Genomic DNA, 18,619 nt, shown 5'->3' on the forward strand with positions numbered 1-18,619 from the left:
ATGTCTGAACTTGACTCTGCTTGTGGTACTTACACTTTATATCTTCACCCTGCCCCATTTAGAGACGTCCCAGATGCCCCCAGCATTGTGGTGGGTTCCTGCTGCCCCTCCTCAGCAGTCTGAGCTGTCATACCTGACCGACCTTACTAAGACCCACAGGACAGCGGCGCCTTGGGTTTCGTAGCATGTCTCTTCTCCCGAGGGAGGTGCTGTGTATGAGAGAGGGTCATAGTGCTGTTGTTACCTCGCTAGGCCCCAAGATTCCCAATAACACAGCAATGAGACACCCTCAGGGATTTGCCCTTGGGGAGTGTGGGTGGGGCCTGTGTGCTCAGGTGACTCCAATGGACCTCTCTCTGAAGACCACCGGATGGGGAAGACCATGAGCCTTAGGCTAGAAAGTGTCAATCACCCTGCCCTGAAGCACTTTCTCAGAGGTGCCCACCCACACAGCCAATGGCCTCTACATATCCATCTGGATGGTCTGAGACAGTCCTTCCCTGCCCAGGGGGTCCAAGGAAAGGCCTTCCTGGGAAAGCTGGACACTGGGCAAGCACGCCTTCCCTTCTGTGCCTTACCCAGAGGGCAGGTACAGCCTAAGTCATAAGATCATCATGCCTAGCTGCTGCCATTCACTACCGCACTGGCAAACTAAACTGCCACAGACACCCTGGCAGCAGGAACTGTTATTGGCCAGAAAAGAGTTGTTGTTTGATAATTTGCCCTTGCCACCAAACTAGGGAGCAGCGGCACTGGGATTCGAACCTGGGCCACCTGGCTCTTGAGGCTGAGCTCTAAGCACCAGGCTGCTCTACCTCAAAGCCTGGTGTGTCCTGTCACTGTTCTGGGAAAGGAGAGGAGAGTACTGGCCATTGAGTACCACCACCTAAGAGGAAAATCAAACCTGAGCCAGCTGAGCCAGCAGGACTGGCAGGGCACGGACACTCAGGACCCACTGAGTCAAGCTGGAAGTCCCAACAGGTGTCCCTGAGACCCGAAGAAACAGCCATTCTGGAGGGAATGCAGTTTGTCTGCATCTCCACTCTTCAATTCTTCATCTCTCTCGCTCCACCCGCCCCCATGTCCCACCTGGCCTCTTAAGAGCCGAAATAATCCATTTCAAGAAACATTCACGTAGAATCCTCCTAGGCGAAGTCCTCAGCCTGAGATTAAGCAAGGACACTTGGCAAAATGGCCTCCGATAAGTCCTCAAGAGAAGCCTGTGGCGTTTACTCAGCTGGCATTCCTCATAGTTAACGGACCGTGAACTCTTCCCTTCGAGGGGCACCTGTGGCTCTTCAGGGAGCACGGGCTGAGAAAGGCTGGTGCAGGCCAATGCCATAAATTCCCACCCAGTTATTGTTCTCAAAAGAGCCGATATGCCCAGCTTGGAGGGTTAGCAGGTGTCTGTCACAGCTATTCAACTCTATGACTGGAGTGCCAAAGCCGCCGTGGACCACAGGGAAGACGGGTGTGGCTGGTGCCACCAGACACATTTGTGGATGACGAACTGAATATCATAGCATTTCTTGTGTCAACTAGAGTTTTATTCTGGGGACACCCTGTTCATTTAGAGAGGTGGATGCCGACAGACTCCACGCCTGCAACCAGTAGGTGAGAGGCTCATGGGGCCCCCTGGGGAGTCAGTGCAACCAGCAGCTACTGTGTGATAGGTCTTGAGCTGGCAGCAGGTTCCCCTATGCCCACTCTGGGGACCTGAACTAATTTAGGTTACCTTGATATTTTGGACCGCTCCTGCTGAGGCCAGGCTCAGGGTGGTACCAGAGTGGAAGGAGACAGCCATCCTTACCCTGACTCTAACCTTGGTTAGAGTGGTGGTTCATCAAGACCACCTAGCTGGAGAGAAGACCTGCCTAGTGGCGGCTAGAATTTGGAACTGGTTGCCTGTCAGGCCTCAGTTTCCCTGCTCAGGGACATCTGTTTCCATCCTAATGTGGTCTTTCTGGAAGCCTGATGTTTCGCCTGATGTCAGATCCTACTGGATGGCAAACGCAGAGTTCTCTGGCGTGCTCACCGCTCACTTCCTCCATCTGGCCCTGAGGGAGGTCCCAGGTCAGAGGTGCTCTTCCCAGACCACCCAGGCAGTGTGCAAAGTCTGCCTCTGTGCGTTGGCCTTCCAGCTGCAGGCCCCAAAGCAGCACAGCTAGGTTCCCCGGGCAAGTGTGTGGTGTGGGACAGAAGTCAGCACCCTCTGGATACCTTGGCTCTCAGAAGACAGCACTGGAGAGGAGTGGATGGATGGATGGATGGATGGATGGATAGATGGATGGATGGATGGATGGATAGATGGCTGGTTGGATGGATGGATGGATGGATGGATGGATGGATAGATGGCTAGTTGGATGGATGGATAGATGGATGGATGGATGGATGGATGGATGGATGGATGGATTGAAGGCTGGCTGGCTGGCTTGATGGATGGATGGATGTCTGAGACCCAAGGTTAGCACTTGTGTATTTCAGACTGGTCTCAAACTTGTTGTGTAGTTAAGGGCGACCTTGAACTTCTTCATCCATCTCCCAGGTGCTGGAATTACAGGCACGTATCCCCAGGCCTGGTTTTGTGCAGTAGCAGAGGTCAAACCTAGGGCCTCTATGAGCACTCTAGCAACCGGGTATTCCCCAGCTCCCACCGAGTGCTTCCCAGCTCCCACCGGGTGCTCCCCAGCTCCCACTGAATGCTCCCCAGCTCCCACCGAGTGTTCCCCAGGTCCCACCGAGTACTCCCCAGCTCCCACCGGGTGCTCCCCAGCTCCCACCAGGTGCGTTTTCCGTACAGTCTGGAAATAAGCAGGTCTGGAGTGTGTGGGTGTCAGCAAATGCCTTCTAGAGTGTTCCAGAGGCTGGATGTTTCAGGTTTGAAGCAGAGTTGTTGGCTTTCACCAGTGCTAGTTAGCATGAGGGTAGCCAAAGGCTGCATTTGCGACTGTGCACTGGCTCTGTTCTAATAAAACTTTATTTGCTAAAGCAGGCAGTCGTCAGCCAGATATAAGACACAATTTGCTGATTCCTGGGCTAGAGTATCTTTGGCATCAAGATTTTTGCCTTTTGGCCCATCACCTAATGGAGGGATGGGATAACTCTAACTGGGAATGATTAGTTTTTGTGCAATGCCAGTGGCATTGGGTTCCCCCTGACATACATGTGGCCTCTGAGAGCAGCAGCCCCCTGCTGAGAACAGGAAGAGTTCGCGCACATGTGCCAGTGTGCCCGTTCGTGTGTGTGTGTGTGTGTGTGTGTGTGTGTGTGTGTGTGGTGAAGTGGTGTGTGTGTGCATGAGGGGAGGTGGTGTGTATATATGTGTGTGTGAGGGGAGGTGGTGTGTGTGTAGTATGTGTGTGTGCATAGGGTTAGGTAGTGTGTGTATATGTGTGTGAATAGGGGTAGGTAGTGTGTGTATATGTGTGTATGAGGGGAGGTGCTGTGTTTGTATGTGTGTGTGAGAGGAGGTAGTGTGTGTGTAGTATGTGTGTGTGCATAGGGTTAGGTAGTGTGTGTATATGTGTGTGTGAATAGGGGTAGGTAATGTGTGTATATGTGTGTGTGAGGGGAAGTGGTGTGTGTGTGTGCACGTGGGGGAGGTGCTGTGTGTGTATGTGTACATGGGGGAGGTGCTGTGTGTGTGTGTACATGGGGGAGGTGCTGTGTGTGTATGTGGTGTGGGTGTAATGTGTATGCATGGGGGTAGGTAAGTGTGTGTGAGGGGAGGTGCTGTGTGTGTGTGTGTGTGTGCGTGGGGGGAGGTGGGGTGTGTGGTGTGTGTCATGGAAGCACTGACTCAACTAACTGTTTCAGTTGACATCGATATACATGTCAACATGCAGATTTGCAAACAAAACAGCTAAGCACACACACACACAACGCACCCCCTAAAAAGTCATTTTTACTGTCCCTTACTTTTAAAAGGAATAAAATAAACAGCTAGGGCTGGGGCTTGGTAGAGACTTCCTACCCTGTTTGAAGTCCTGGGCTTGATCTCTAGCACCTCATAAAGGGGTTGTGTGGTGCACGCTTGGAATTCCAGCACCCTAGAGGTAGAGGTGGCAGGACCGGAAGTTCAAGGCCAGACCCAGCTGTATAATGAATTTAACACTAGCATGTGCTACGTGAAACTTTGTCTCAAGACACAGAACAGGGAGGCAACAGCAAAGAGGGCCAGCATGAGTCCCAGGAAGGAACAGCCCATACTGGCCTCGCCCACTACCTGCCTGGCTGGTGGGCAGGTGCCCTGTGCCCCTCCCTCCTGCTGGTTGTAGCCCTAAGGAGGTTCTCAGGACACAGAGAGAAAAATGTCCTGTCTCAGCCTCAAGGAGACACACGATGCCAGTGGAATTTGAGTGAGCAGCGATTGCTCGCAATGCTTTCAACGTGATCCTGCATGCAGCAAACAATATTTGTTTTTCTGAAGTTCAAGTTCAGGTGGGACAGCCTGCTTCCTTACTTCCCAAGCCCACCTCTTCATAGGCAAATCTGTGGGTTTGTGGATGGAGGAGAACGCCAGTCCACTAACCTTGCAACAAAATAGAAATGTCTTCTAATATTGCCAAAGACACAGATTTTGTGCTTCAAAGTATATGTGTGTTGTCTTTCTGCTTAGATTAGTTAATTCATCCACTTCCACCCCATGCCCCGCTCAGTAGCCTCGCTGGCTGTTTAAACACAAATAGTCAAAACAAATGATTGCAAGCCCTAATTGAAACCGTCACACAAAAGCATTGCAAAGGAAAAAGGATTCTTTTTTTTAGGTTTTGGTTTCTGTTTTTTTTTTTTTTCAACACAGGGTTTTTCTCCATAGCTTTAGCTGTCCTGGAACTCACTCTGTAGACCAGGCTGGCCTCGAACTCACAGAGATCCACCTGCCTCTGCCTCCTGAGTGCTGGGATTAAAGGCATGTGCCACCACTACCTGACTACAGTCAACCTTTTTTGACTGTCCTCTTGTTCGATATCAAAATAAAGAGCACAGCATAGTGGCATACACCTGTAATCTCAGCATCCAAGAGGGGAAGCAGGAGGATGGCTGTAGGTTCAAGGCCGACCTGGGCTATATAATGAGACCCTGTATCAAATATGTACTTGTCTGTATATGGATGCCTGTGTGTAATGTGTAGATGCGTATAGGCACACCGCTGTATTTAACAAGTCATGGTGTAACATCTGCCAATACTGAGGATGAACCCAGAGCTGATGTGGGATTCCCCTCTGTATGCTATGAATATGTTTTATTATTGTTGGTTAATAAAGAAGCTGCTTTGGCCTATGGCAGGGCAGAATATAGCAAGGTGGGAAATCCAAGCAGAGATAGAGGAGGAAAGAAGGCGGAGTCAGGGATATGCCATGCAGCTGCTGAAGGAGAAAGAAGCCAGAACCTAACCGGTAACCCACAGCCTTGTGGTGATACACAGATTAATCGAAATGGGTTAATTTAAGATGTAAGAGCTAGCTAGAAATACGCCTAAGCTATTGGTCAAACAGTTTTGTAATTAATATAGTTTCTGTGTGATTATTTGGGTCTAGGGGGCTGGAAAATAAAGAACAGTCACAGCTTACACAGGGCCTCCTGCATGCTGTGTAAGTGCTCTACCTGGGAGCCACATCTCAATAATTTATTTTGATTACTTTGTATACAAGCGACTAAGACAAGGCAGACAGAGTAACAGCCAGCCAGCCATGGCTTTCCATCCAGGTCTCTTTGCTTCTTAGGGGTCATGTGACATTGTCTGGGGTCCTGGGTGGAGGCTGTTTGAGCCTCCTCCAGTGCATAGAATACCCTCCAAGGGCGCACACCTGTAGTGCGCTCTCCAACTTCCTGCCCTCCTCCCTGTTTCCCACGTGCCATGGCTGTGGTTTCTGCTTCTGGGCTATTAGGAACAACGCCACTCTGGACGTTCATGTGTGGAGTGTGGTGTGGGCTATGTTAGCTGCCCACAAAAGTACCCCGCACAAATGACTTAAGGGAGAGGGGTTGACATTGGCTCATATTTTGAGGGGGTGTTCTCTACTGCAGAGAAGTTCTGGCAGCTAGTCACAGTGTGTCAGCAGTCAGGATATATAGAGAGAGACAAATGCTGGGGCTCAGCTCACTCTCTCATTCTGTGGAACCCTGGCCCACCACATTCACGGTGGTCTTCCCTCTTCTGTTAAAGCTCTCAGGAGAGTTCTTTGCAGACACATCCCGAGGTGTGTCTCTGGTTCTAAACTTAGCAGCAAAGGTGAACCATCACACGTAGTAGGGCGTGTTTAAATGCATCTGCAGACACGTACACGTAGTAGGGCATGTTTAAATGCATCTGCAGACACGCACACGTAGTAGGGCGTGTTTAAATGCATCTGCAGACACGTACACGTAGTAGGGCATGTTTAAATGCTTCTGCAGACACGCACACGTAGTAGGGCGTGTTTAAATGCTTCTGCAGACACGCACACATAGTAGGGTGTGTTTAAATGCATCTGCAGACACGTAACGTAGTAGGGCATGTTTAAATGCATCTGCAGACATGCACACGTAGTAGGGCGTGTTTAAATGCTTCTGCAGACACGCACACATAGTAGGGTGTGTTTAAATGCATCTGCAGACACGCACACGTAGTAGGGCGTGTTTAAATGCATCTGCAGACACGCACACGTAGTAGGGCGTGTTTAAATGCTTCTGCAGACACGTACACATAGTAGGGCGTGTTTAAATGCATCTGCAGACACGTAACGTAGTAGGGCGTGTTTAAATGCTTCTGCAGACACGCACACGCTAGGGCTTGTTTAAATGCATCTGCAGACACGCACACGTAGTAGGGCATGTTTAAATGCATCTGCAGACATGCACACGTAGTAGGGCATGTTTAAATGCATCTGCAGACATGCACACGTAGTAGGGCGTGTTTAAATGCATCTGCAGACATGCACACGTAGTAGGGCGTGTTTAAATGCATCTGCAGACATGCACACGTAGTAGGGCATGTTTAAATGCTTCTGCAGACACGCACACATAGTAGGGTGTGTTTAAATGCATCTGCAGACACGCACACGTAGTAGGGCGTGTTTAAATGCATCTGCAGACATGCACACGCTAGGGCGTGTTTAAATGCATCTGCAGACATGCACACGTAGTAGGGCGTGTTTAAATGCATCTGCAGACATGCACACGTAGTAGGGCGTGTTTAAATGCATCTGCAGACACGTACACGTAGTAGGGCGTGTTTAAATGCATCTGCAGACATGCACACGTAGTAGGGCGTGTTTAAATGCATCTGCAGACACGTAACGTAGTAGGGCGTGTTTAAATGCATCTGCAGACATGCACACGTAGTAGGGCGTGTTTAAATGCATCTGCAGACATGCACACGTAGTAGGGCGTGTTTAAATGCATCTGCAGACATGCACACGTAGTAGGGCATGTTTAAATGCATCTGCAGACATGCACACGTAGTAGGGCATGTTTAAATGCATCTGCAGACATGCACACGTAGTAGGGCGTGTTTAAATGCTTCTGCAGACATGCACACGTAGTAGGGCATGTTTAAATGCATCTGCAGACACGTAACGTAGTAGGGCATGTTTAAATGCATCTGCAGACATGCACACGTAGTAGGGCATGTTTAAATGCATCTGCAGACATGCACACGTAGTAGGGCATGTTTAAATGCATCTGCAGACATGCACACGTAGTAGGGCGTGTTTAAATGCATCTGCAGACATGCACACGTAGTAGGGCATGTTTAAATGCATCTGCAGACACGCACACGTAGTAGGGCGTGTTTAAATGCATCTGCAGACATGCACACGCTAGGGCGTGTTTAAATGCATCTGCAGACACGCACACGTAGTAGGGCGTGTTTAAATGCATCTGCAGACATGCACACGTAGTAGGGCGTGTTTAAATGCATCTGCAGACACGCACACGTAGTAGGGCGTGTTTAAATGCATCTGCAGACACGCACACGTAGTAGGGCGTGTTTAAATGCATCTGCAGACATGCACACGTAGTAGGGCGTGTTTAAATGCATCTGCAGACATGCACACGTAGTAGGGCGTGTTTAAATGCATCTGCAGTTATGCCAGACTTTTTCCTGACCCCGCTTTCTGCTGGAGGCGAAACAAATGCAGTTGGGTTGGCTTCCCGTCTTTACACAGAAAACCTGCATCCTTCCCCAGATTGGGCAATGGGGACAGGCCCAGTGCTTGCTCCTGAGGGCCAAAGGTGGCTGTGCCCTTGCTCCCTGTCACCAGCCTCTGAGGAGGGGGTGAGGAAAAGTCCAGGCTCTAACTTAGTCATCAAGGTGGGGCATTCATGGTGGTGATTGGGGTGAGGATGAAGGCTGCAGGCTGTCTTGACCCGGTGACATCCGAGTCACAAGAGACCTGTCTGTATTGTTCCTTCCCTGGGTAGCCCTTGTTTGAAAATATGGCTTCCCTGGGCTGAGGACATGAAGGTAGTGTTGGGAATGCCATCTGTCTCCCTTCACATTGCTGAGAGAATAAGTTTCTTCTGAACATTAGATTAATATGTTTTCTAGACATTTCCAGAACACCTCTCTTGCGTGTTCCGGCTGAACTGGGTCACGTCTCACCCCTAAGCCGTGACAGTGACTGTATCGTGAGGAGGATTAGGTGCCTCTTGTCCAACCACATCCTGCCCAGCCCTGAGGCTGGGGCCGAGTCAGCTTGAGGGAGGATGCCTAGGTGAAAAAAAAACATGTCATTTAGCAGGGAAACTGGGATGTGAGACCACTGGCCTCATCCTGTTTCATGTCATTTAGCAGGGAAACTGGGATGTGAGACCACTGGCCTCATCCTGTTTCACACAGTAGGCTGTGCTGGCAGCTGGTGGCAGGTGCGGGCTTTGGTTCCTGCTCAGCAGAGGTTATGACCAATGGAGGTGGCTTTGCTGACAGCTTCCAGCACTGCCCGGCAGGTCGAAAGGGCTACAGGGCCTGGGACCACTCTTGGCGCCTAGATTTAAGGGGTCCCGATAGGCATCAGGGTTTTAGGTGAGGCATTTTTATTTTGCCCTAAAAGCCTTCCAGGGGGGAAGCGCAATTCCTCAGGGCCTGACTTTAATGGTTTCTTTTATAGACTCACTCATGTTATAGATGGATGAACTGGGGGGGACCCTGCTCAAGAATGCAGGAGAGCTGGACGATGAAAAGGGGGGAAGGTAAATTGTGGGGGTTGGTGAAATGTGTTTTCTTAAACATGAACTCTTAAAAACCACACTGGCTCCCGGGACTGAGCCAGGCACTGGAGGCTGGGCTTCCCCAGGTTTGATCTGCCTGGCAACGCTAGCTGAAGTACTTCCTGATGGAGAGGAGCCAAGGCCCTCCAGAACCATCACTTCTACTGGCCGTGGTTCTGTCCCTGGACTTGGGCCATAATAGCTGCAACAATGAAGTGCCCTCCCCACCCCCAACCTCATCTAGGGTCAGATTCGGTGTCGCTGATTTGCACAGTTTTAGGCAGGTCCCTCAGCCGCTCTGATCTTGCTCTGCTGCACACAACCAACATTGTCTCCATCTGACGTACTCATCAGCAGTGTGATGTCAAATTCTGTTTCTAATGAGCTCATAGCTGTTGGTCCGTGGGAAGACATATAAAGCAATGTTACCATCAGGGCTTTGGGACGGCCTGGGACCTGCTTGTGAGTCACTTTTCTCAGTGTTGTGACAAAATGCCCAACAGAGCAACTTAGGGAAGCTTTGTTTGGGACCGTGGCTTGAAGGTCCAGTCCATCACGACATCCAGGCCATGAGGCAGCTGGTGACAGCATCCACAACCAGGAAGCAGACAGAAATGAGCAGGAGCTCAGCAGTCTTTGTTCTTTATACCCATTCCAGCACAGGTCCACCATGGAGATAGGGATACTGCCCACCTAGAGGGTAGTTCCTCCTAGGCCATTAACCCAGTCTAGAAACTACCCCCTACCCATAACCAGAGGTCTGTCTCCATTGGCAATCAACATTGACCGTTACATCCTGGAGTTAATTCCGTACTTTGTAACTCTGGTCTCTGGGTATCAGGCTTTCTTGGAGTACCAACTCCTGTCCACGCTTTTCAGGCTTGTACACTGGCAGGTTCTGTTGTGTTTTGAAGGAATTTGCTGAGCGACCAAAGGGCTGAGAAAAAAGACAGGTCTGCTAGACTGGCACATCCTTGGCTACAGCCATAAAGGCTTTACAAAGACGGGAAACTGAGGCAGGGGGCTGGGGAGTAGAACGTGGAAGACAAAGTATAGTTTAACTGAACAGATGCTGTGGGAAACCCCTTCTTGGAACCAAGGGTCAGGGTTAGAGTTGGGGGGCGAGGGTAGCCTCTCCCTCACTTTTCACAAAGCTACTGGCTCCTGTCATGAAGCCTTGCCCTGCGACCTTGTGTTTCTCAAGGGCTTACACCTGCCAAGACCTTGTTCAGGCAAAATGCTTGCCACAGGCCTGGAGGTGATCCGTGCCTCTTGCCTGTTAGCAGTGGTCACCTAGTGTGTCTTCTTCCCTCCCCCACCAGCTCTCATCCTCCTGGAATCCAGCTTTTCTTTCCCTCCAGGCCTTTATGTCTGCAGGGCCCTCCACCTGTAGTGAGGGGGTCTCAGACTAATACAGGGAGTCTCTGGCTAGTGCAGGGGGTCTCAGGCTAGACCACATACATGGGGCTCATTCCTTACTGCCACCCGGTCTCTCCTCTGGTGGCCTCTCCATTGTCATCAGGTGTCGGCAGCTATGCTTACTTCATTGGCACACAACAGTTACACCATGAAGCCTGCAAACCAAGTGACCCACTCTGGCCAGAGCAGTGTAAGCTGCACTAGCCTGAGACCCCCTGCACTAGCCTGTGACCCCCTTCACTATAGTCCGAGACCCCCTGCACTAGCCTGTGACCCCCTTCACTATAGCCCGAGACCCCCTGCACTAGCCTGTGACCCCCTTCACTATAGCCCGAGACCCCCTGCACTAGCCTGTGACCCCCTTCACTATAGCCCGAGACCCCCTGCACTAGCCTGTGACCCCCTGCACGAGCCTGAGACCCCCTGCACTAGCCTGTGACCCCCTGTACTAGCCTGAGACCCCCTGTACTAGCCTGAGACCCCCTGTACTAGCTTGAGATACCCTGCAGGTCTTGGCCTGGATCCTCATGCTTCTTAGTGTCTGGGTCATCATTGATGATTATGTGTTGTCTTCGATGCTCCCAGGGGTCACCAGAGAACAGGGTATCCCTAAAATAGCTCCTGGAATTATCCAGATAGTCCTTGTCAGATGAACAAATAGCCATGAATAGGTTGTCAGGTGAGGACGGAATCTTCCCCCACCCCTTCCCTGTCCCCACACCTCTGTAATGGACACCTCCTCTGCAGGACAGAGCATCAACCCCAAGTTGGCGGGCCTGATTGGGCGGCACGGACCTCAGAACAAGCAACCCTTCATGGTCGCCTTCTTCAAGGCCACAGAGGTCCATCTGCGGAGCATCCGGTCCACTGGGGGCAAGCAGCGCAGCCAGAACCGCTCCAAGACACCCAAGAACCAAGAGGCACTGAGGATGGCCAGTGTGGCAGGTAGGCCAATTCAGGTCCGAGCAGTCAGGAGGGACTATATGTACAAATGCATTACGGATAGTTCCAGACCAGATCAGCCTATGAGCTGGGATGCGCCTGTCGAGCATAGTTTCTCCAGGACTCTGGTGACCTCGAAGCAAAGAAGTCTAGACACAAACTCAACAAGCCTGCTTGCGAGAGCTCCAAACAGACTCGGTCTTCCCTCGGCCTTGGGAGTCTGAGGAAACACCCAAGGGGGTTTGGGCTGTTGAGAACTAAAAAGCGAGACCACCAGGCCATTGCTCCCCCTCCCTCCCCACCTCTTGAGCGCACCTTGCATTGTGCTTGTCTTCTTGAGAGTCATTCAGTTTCTGAAGAGAGAAGGTGGCCCACTGCGGCTGTTGGACCTATTGTTTCTGGGGTATCCCCCAGTATCCAGGGGAGACTTCCGTGGGTGGAGTTGGGTCAGAAATGTATATGAACACAGTCCTATTTCCACAGAGTCAGAATCTATTCTTAATTCAGAGGCTATGCCAATTTTATGGTCCAAATATCCCTTGGTATTCACCAAATACCCCTTTCCCTTGGTAGACATGGCCACTTCCAATCAGAGGTTTTTATTCCAATCTCAAGTGGTAAATCTGTCTTAACGACTTAACACCTAATGACTCAGCACACATTATACCTGTGTAGCATGGCATTACATATTAACACACACATTACAGAGTGGAGAAGAAGCTGTTTGGGAAGAGGCAGTGCTACTCAGCAAGGCTGTTCTAAAGCTGGAGATGCAGAGCCAACCCGGCCTCAAGGACAGTCTCTCTGGGGACTAGATGAAGGGGTCTCAGGTTGAGCTCAGGGCTGTTCAGAGCAGAGTTGCTGAATGCAGACCTAGGTGAGCTTTGGTGTTGGTCTGCAGAGGGCTGAGGGTGGCAGGCAGGGGCTGGGGGAGTCCTTGCCTGTGGCAACCCTGGGCAAGGTTCATGACTAGAGACCAGGACCACGTGCCAGCACGCTTTGGCTGTTCCTTTGATCCTAGCCGAGGTGAGGAGATGTATGAAGGATGGCTCATGAGTCTGATGTTCTGACATAAGCTATACTCAGAGATAGCATTGTTCATAGACACAAATAAACTACCAGGAAGTAGCACCTCTAGGGTGCTGGCTGATGTTGCTGTTTTACTTATATAAATGAGATGCCGAGTCCATCTTCCTTGGCATTCAGACCCAAGATGGAGCCACTTGGGGCAGCACGGCTGGTCTGTAAAACAGATTAACGGTGGCGAGGTACAGTCAGAAAGCTGCTGTTCTCAACAGTCACCGGGAGTCACCTGCCTGCTCTGCCACCTGAGTGTGGAGAGAGGCTTCCTAAGCTTCTCTTCTGCCAAGTAGGGCCTTTTATAGGCACCTCAAAGGGGTCTGTTAGCCTCCAAATTAAAAAAAAAATACTGAGTTCCTTCATATTTGGGGGCCTTGTTTATGCTGAGATTGGAATCCTGTGGTGGAAGCCTAGGTCTAGAAGCTATCTGGAGCAGGTAGAAGTGATTATGGCCCTCATCTGTATGCAGTGACAGAACCAGGATTGGGGGTGGTGACTGGGTAACTCAGCTCATTCCAGGGTTGGGGATGGGAACTGAGCTGAGGCCCACGAGCAAGGCCAGGCTGACCCCGTTGCTGAGGCCTGTGTGCCCTGAGGGTACAAAGTCCCATGGTTTAGCTTTTCTGACATCTTTGAGACTGGTGACTACGACAAGGAGGTTGCTAGAGCCACAGGTGGGTGGGACGTTCTCCCGGGAGTCTGATCTTCGAGTTTGAAATCCATCCCAAGCAGGAGTGGGAGTTTTCCGTTTCCAGGCCGTGTGTTGTGTAGGTGTGAGGTCATGCAGGGAGCTCTGGGAATGGTGGCTATAGCACCGGGTGAAGTATCTGTCTTCCCAGAATCCTGTGCAAACTCAGCTGGCAAGAAGCTCTGGCATATCCCTTGCCAGCAAAGGTGACCTTGTCTTGTAGATCTACGTTTGCCTCCGGAGTGAGGAATGCGGAGGGCTTGACCCTTCGTAGTCCCCCAGAATGCCCACCTTCATACCTCCAGGACAGGATCCTCCCTCGAATGACAGCTAGTCCCTCTGGCTCGGGTTCTGCCTACTCCCATGGATTTCAACTCCCTACTCTCGTTTTAAGTTCTTCCAAACCCTGCCTGGAAGTTTAACATAAAAAAACAAAACAAAACAAAACAAAAAAAAAACCACCAGGACTGGGGCTCCACCCTGGCTTAGTGAGGCAGCCTGTGCGTGTGTGTAGGCGTGTGCCCAGTGCCTTTGAAGTGCTCACACCTCACATGATGGGCCACACAAGTTGAATTCTCTCTTGCATGCACAGTATCCTTTATGTGTCCAGTTGGAGACACATGTCCCAGCATGCCTCTGCATGAAAGTCTCTTTCCTTTGGACCACTCCTGCCCCGGGGTTCCAGCCACTACTGAGATGCAGGTGGATAACCTGGGTCCCTTGTTCCCTTCCGTCCAACACCCTGGTAGCTGACCCTTGGGATAGCAGCAAGTACGAGCACCTATCCTAATTTGCTTACTACCTGAGCAAGACTTTTCAGAGGTAGCTGTGCAGCAGCTGGTGGCTGGCACCTTTTGTTCACCAGCTCTCTGCTATACTGGGTGGGGTGGGTGGAACAAGATTGGGGGCAGGGGAACTAGATGTCTCCCTTCCCTTGCTTTTCTGCTAAGAAGGACCTGAGAATACTGGGGAATTCCAACTACCTTCTCCTGGGGCGGCCACAACCCCAGCTAGGACACGCAAGGGCCCATGCCCCCCACAGCACGCCCCAGCGAGCTTCCAATGTTAAACCGCAGATCTTCACTGGGATCCGCCCCTTCTTTGCACGTGATAGAGTGACAGACATGGCTAATTGCCACAGCACCTTTTCTCATATCTCACTTTAGGATCTGCCCAGACTTAGAACGGGGAGCTGTGGGCAATCTGGCCCCAGGGATCCTACTCAGAGCTATACCTTGCTTAGACTCCTTCACCCTGGGCTGAGGATACAGTCCACTTCCCTTTCTCTTTCCTACCTGCCCCCACCCCATGGAGGAGAGAAATGGGGCTGGTGGGGTGGATAGTGCTAGCTGCAGTCCCTGGCTTTGCCACGGTGATGAACGGCATCTTAGGAGTGGTCCATAGTGGTTCCAGGAGGTAGACCAGTTGTCCAGGTCTGTGGACTGTGCTCTAATAGTGCCCTGGCCCTTTGTGTTGAGACAGGCTGGCCTGTGCTATTTCTTCCTGGACAGAGCTGTGCAGGTGAAATTCCCATGCATCCTGAGAAGCACAATCTCCTAAGGGATGTGTGTCACTTGTCATCGGACACCCTGTGGCCTGTCAGTAGGCTCAGAGGGAACAGTCATCACCTTTGGGTGGTTGTAGGGTGTGTAGGAATGAGAAATTGCCTGAGCGCTCAGGAAACTGGCCTGCAGGGCTCTGTCGTGTAGACAGGGGCCCGGGCTTTATGGGCAAGGATGTGGAATGGTGGAGAAGGTGATAGAAGTCAGGCTGGGGAAGTCATCAATCAAGTACCAACCACCCGTGCAGCTGCAGAGTAGAAGAAGCTTCTGTAGCTGTGCGTGAGGGACAGACAGATTCCCACAGTGTTTACAAAGTGCAGCCTCCGGCCCAATTCTACAAACTTGTGTCCTAGAAAACCAAGCACACTGTTTTTGTTCCTTAAACTCAACAGCTGCTGCAGGGGTGTGGACTTTCCTCTGGTTTCTTCCCGGCAGTGTCCCCAGCCTCGGTTCTGGACCTGTACCCTCAGGTGCATGAGTGTCTCAGGGCTGACTTGGTGGGCCTACTCAGGCAGGGTGGTCTGGAAGCAGGATAGTCTGGGCGGGATGGGGGGGTGCTCTACTAAAGGACAGAGGTGACCATGAAGGTCTCAAACTGGCTTCTGAGTCATCACTGTCCTTCAGCCCCTGAGTCCAGTGGCTGCTCCCCCACTTCAGACTCAAAGGGACTTGAACACGTATGAGCTTCTCTCTCCTCCCTGGGTTTTTCTCTTTGTCCATGCAGAAAACAGCAGCAGTGACCAGAGGCAAGCCTGCAAGAAACACGAACTGTATGTCAGCTTCCGAGACCTCGGCTGGCAGGTAAGGATGGCTGAGCTGCCACACATTGGGCCTTTCTCTGTCCCTGCCAGCCACAGGGATGTCTTTATGGGTGCAGTGTGTCACAGTCCATGTCTTTTCCTCCTCGGGACTAGAGTCCCATAAGTCCCAGGCTGGCACGGAACTCACTGGGATGACGTGCATCTACCTCCCAGGCACCGGGAGTACAGGAGTGTGCCACCATGCCTAGTTTGTGTCGTGTTGGAGTGGAACCCGGAGTGCCCTGCATGCTAGGCAAGCACTCTCCCAGCTCAGTTCACAGTTCTTGTCCCTGCTGGTGAGATGTCAGGTGACAGGAGCCCTGACCTGAGAGGGGGACTTGAGTTGAACGTGTGAGGACATCCATGATGTCCCATGACACCCAAGGTGTGGCTGACTCTTGGCATCAGAACTTGAAGCCCCACCCTTCTGAAGTGTGCACTTCAGTCTCCATGTACACCCCAGTCCCGGCCCTTGGCTTGCTGCTTCTCACACACATGATCGTGTGTTTGAACCCAGCCCTGGAGGGCCAGCTTCCTCTGCCCTTTCTCCACCCTGTTCTGTGACTCAGATCGGGTGTTTGTTTCTAAGCCAAGCGAGCAGGCTGCTGTGGTAGAGCAAGGGCTCTGAGCATACTGTTTATCCTGTGTGCTGTGCTGGACACTCCTGCAGCAGGAGCTCTCGGCTTGCAATCCCTAGACGGTACCACTTTGTGGGTTAGCATGACACAACACTTCCAGAGCTCAGAGAATATGCTCTCAGGATTACCCAAGCCACAGAGGGTCACTAGCCTCTTGCTCAAGAAGGTGCACCGGGCATGGAGGTCTGGTTTAGACTCACAGGCATGTCCTGTCTTGACAATGGGACAAAATGTTGTCATCCACAAAGTTCATGCTGAAGCCATACATACAAAGAAGGTGCAAGCAAACAAACAGCGAAATTACGACGTATTCGTTGTTTACGTATTGTGTTGGGGTTCATTAGTAGCTGTGCTTACCCAGTGGGTGCAAGGTCTAGGCTGTGAGATGGACGTGCCTGGGAGCAAGCTGAGGCTTGCCACCCCCAGCAGGGGCGGGGGTGGTTTTAGGTGTGGTCTCTGACCCATGGCTCCCTCCCTGCTGCTGTTGCACCTCTGGTCCAGGAGACGCAACACAAGGGCGGCCCCTCTAAGCTTGACTTGTTTGTCTTTTCCTTCTGCTGGGCTCACAAAGTATCACGCTCACTTTTCTGGCCCTGAAGGGACCCCACAACTCAGAAGAGCATAACCTGAGCCTGAGGGAGGACTCCACACAGGGTGGGAACACGGGGGTGGGACCCTGCCCTGGGCTCTCCACAGGGTCCTGTTAGGACCTGGCCTCACTTTCGTCTCTTTGCAGGACTGGATCATCGCCCCTGAAGGCTATGCTGCCTACTACTGTGAGGGGGAGTGTGCCTTCCCTCTAAACTCCTACATGAATGCCACCAACCACGCCATCGTCCAGACACTGGTGGGTGCCCCTGGGGGTGTGGCCTGTAGGAGATGGGAGTGGCTTCTACTGCCTTTAACCAGAACCTGAGCAACTGTGTGTCCAAGTGTGTCATGACTCTTGTGGGTACCTGCTATAGAAAAAGCTGAAAAAATATGTTTTAAGCATGTAGTGGTATAAAGATGAATATATATGCACACAATACACATATATATTTATATATCTTGGACCCTGTCACTGTGCCTTGCTGAGAATTGGGTCCCCTCCTGGTGGGGACTGTCCTCTTGAGTGTCAGCATGCTTTCCTGTGTTATGATAAAGTTTGACTGCTAGCTCCTGGAGCTCCCCCATTCACCAGCCCCTTTCAGAGCTAGGGCTTTCTTTCCCAGTTTTGACCTTGAACTTGAAGCTAAGTGATTTGAAAGGCTTTACTCTGTTGATTGTCTGCGAAGTGCCAGAACAGCCCAGTGTTCTTGACCTTGGGCTTTACTGTCCAGGGGAGGAAATGGCCAACTGAGCAAATGAGAGAATTTCAGGGGGAGAATGTGCCCGAAAGGGAGGATGGCAGGAGCCAGCCGCCGATTCAAGTCAACCCTCTATGGGTCACTGTGATGAGACCATACTGGCCTCAGATGCTGGGGGCCAAGGTGACCTTCCTCCCTGCAGTGGGTGCTGCCTGGACTTCCCTCAACAACTGAGCATCCATGCTGGTTTGAATTCTGGTGCCAAAGAGCTCACCACGGGACCCTCTTCCACGCAATTCTGTTTGCTATTCAAATTTATGTTTATTCCACACCATAAGTCCTGAACGGAGCTCATTGCTCATCGATGCCTTTCATTTAGTCCAAGCTTTACCCTGTGGCAGAGGAAGGGCTCCCCATCACTCCCTCCCTCCTCTCTCTTTTTTCTCTCTCTTTTCCTCCTGTACTTGCTTTTATGGTTAAGAGGCTGCACCCCAGAGCCTCGTGCATGCTTAGCAAGCTCTCTGCTGTCAAGCTGTTTCCTTAGCCATCAGGTTTCACTAAGCTATGGCCTGATCTTGATTTCTCTGTGACCTTGTGGCCCTCCTACCTCAAACTCTATTTTGAGTTGCTGGAATTACAGGCTTGCACCCCAAGCCTGGTTTTTCTAGATATTGTCTCCCTATGTATGTCCTAGAACTCGTTCTGTAGACCAGGCTGACCTTAAACTCAAAGATCTACCTGCCTCTGCCTCCCAAGTGCTGGGATTAAAGGCATGCACCACCACCACCCTGCTAGCAAGGCATATCTTTAAAGACTGGTTTTCCAACGTTTTCCCTTCCCCTTAACTATAAACTTCAGAGCTGCATTTGGCATGGAGTCTGGAGCTAGGGACGGAATGAGCTGTCCGGACCTGGTGTTCTGCCAATGTGGCTTATCGGACCTCCTCTGAGCAGCCAGAAGGTGCTGGGTCCTGTGTTCGGGGCCTTTCTCTAGCATCCTTCACCACTGCCTT

General features: G+C 51.4%; 1 protein-coding gene across 1 annotated transcript in view; it reads left to right on the forward strand.

Annotated features, from left to right (window-relative positions):
• The window catches only part of Bmp7 (bone morphogenetic protein 7), a 70,900-nt gene that overhangs the window by 49,147 nt on the left and 3,134 nt on the right, over positions 1 to 18,619 (forward strand). The window contains exons 4-6 of the mRNA XM_041641896.1: positions 11,356 to 11,553; positions 15,605 to 15,681; positions 17,055 to 17,165. Of these exons, the coding sequence (XP_041497830.1) occupies positions 11,356 to 11,553; positions 15,605 to 15,681; positions 17,055 to 17,165 (386 nt within the window). The remainder of the gene's footprint in view (positions 1 to 11,355; positions 11,554 to 15,604; positions 15,682 to 17,054; positions 17,166 to 18,619) is intronic.

Source organism: Microtus oregoni, unplaced genomic scaffold (assembly GCF_018167655.1).
Source record: "Microtus oregoni isolate MIOR12 unplaced genomic scaffold, Mior012 000071F_ref0000514, whole genome shotgun sequence".
Lineage (NCBI taxonomy): Eukaryota > Metazoa > Chordata > Mammalia > Rodentia > Cricetidae > Microtus > Microtus oregoni.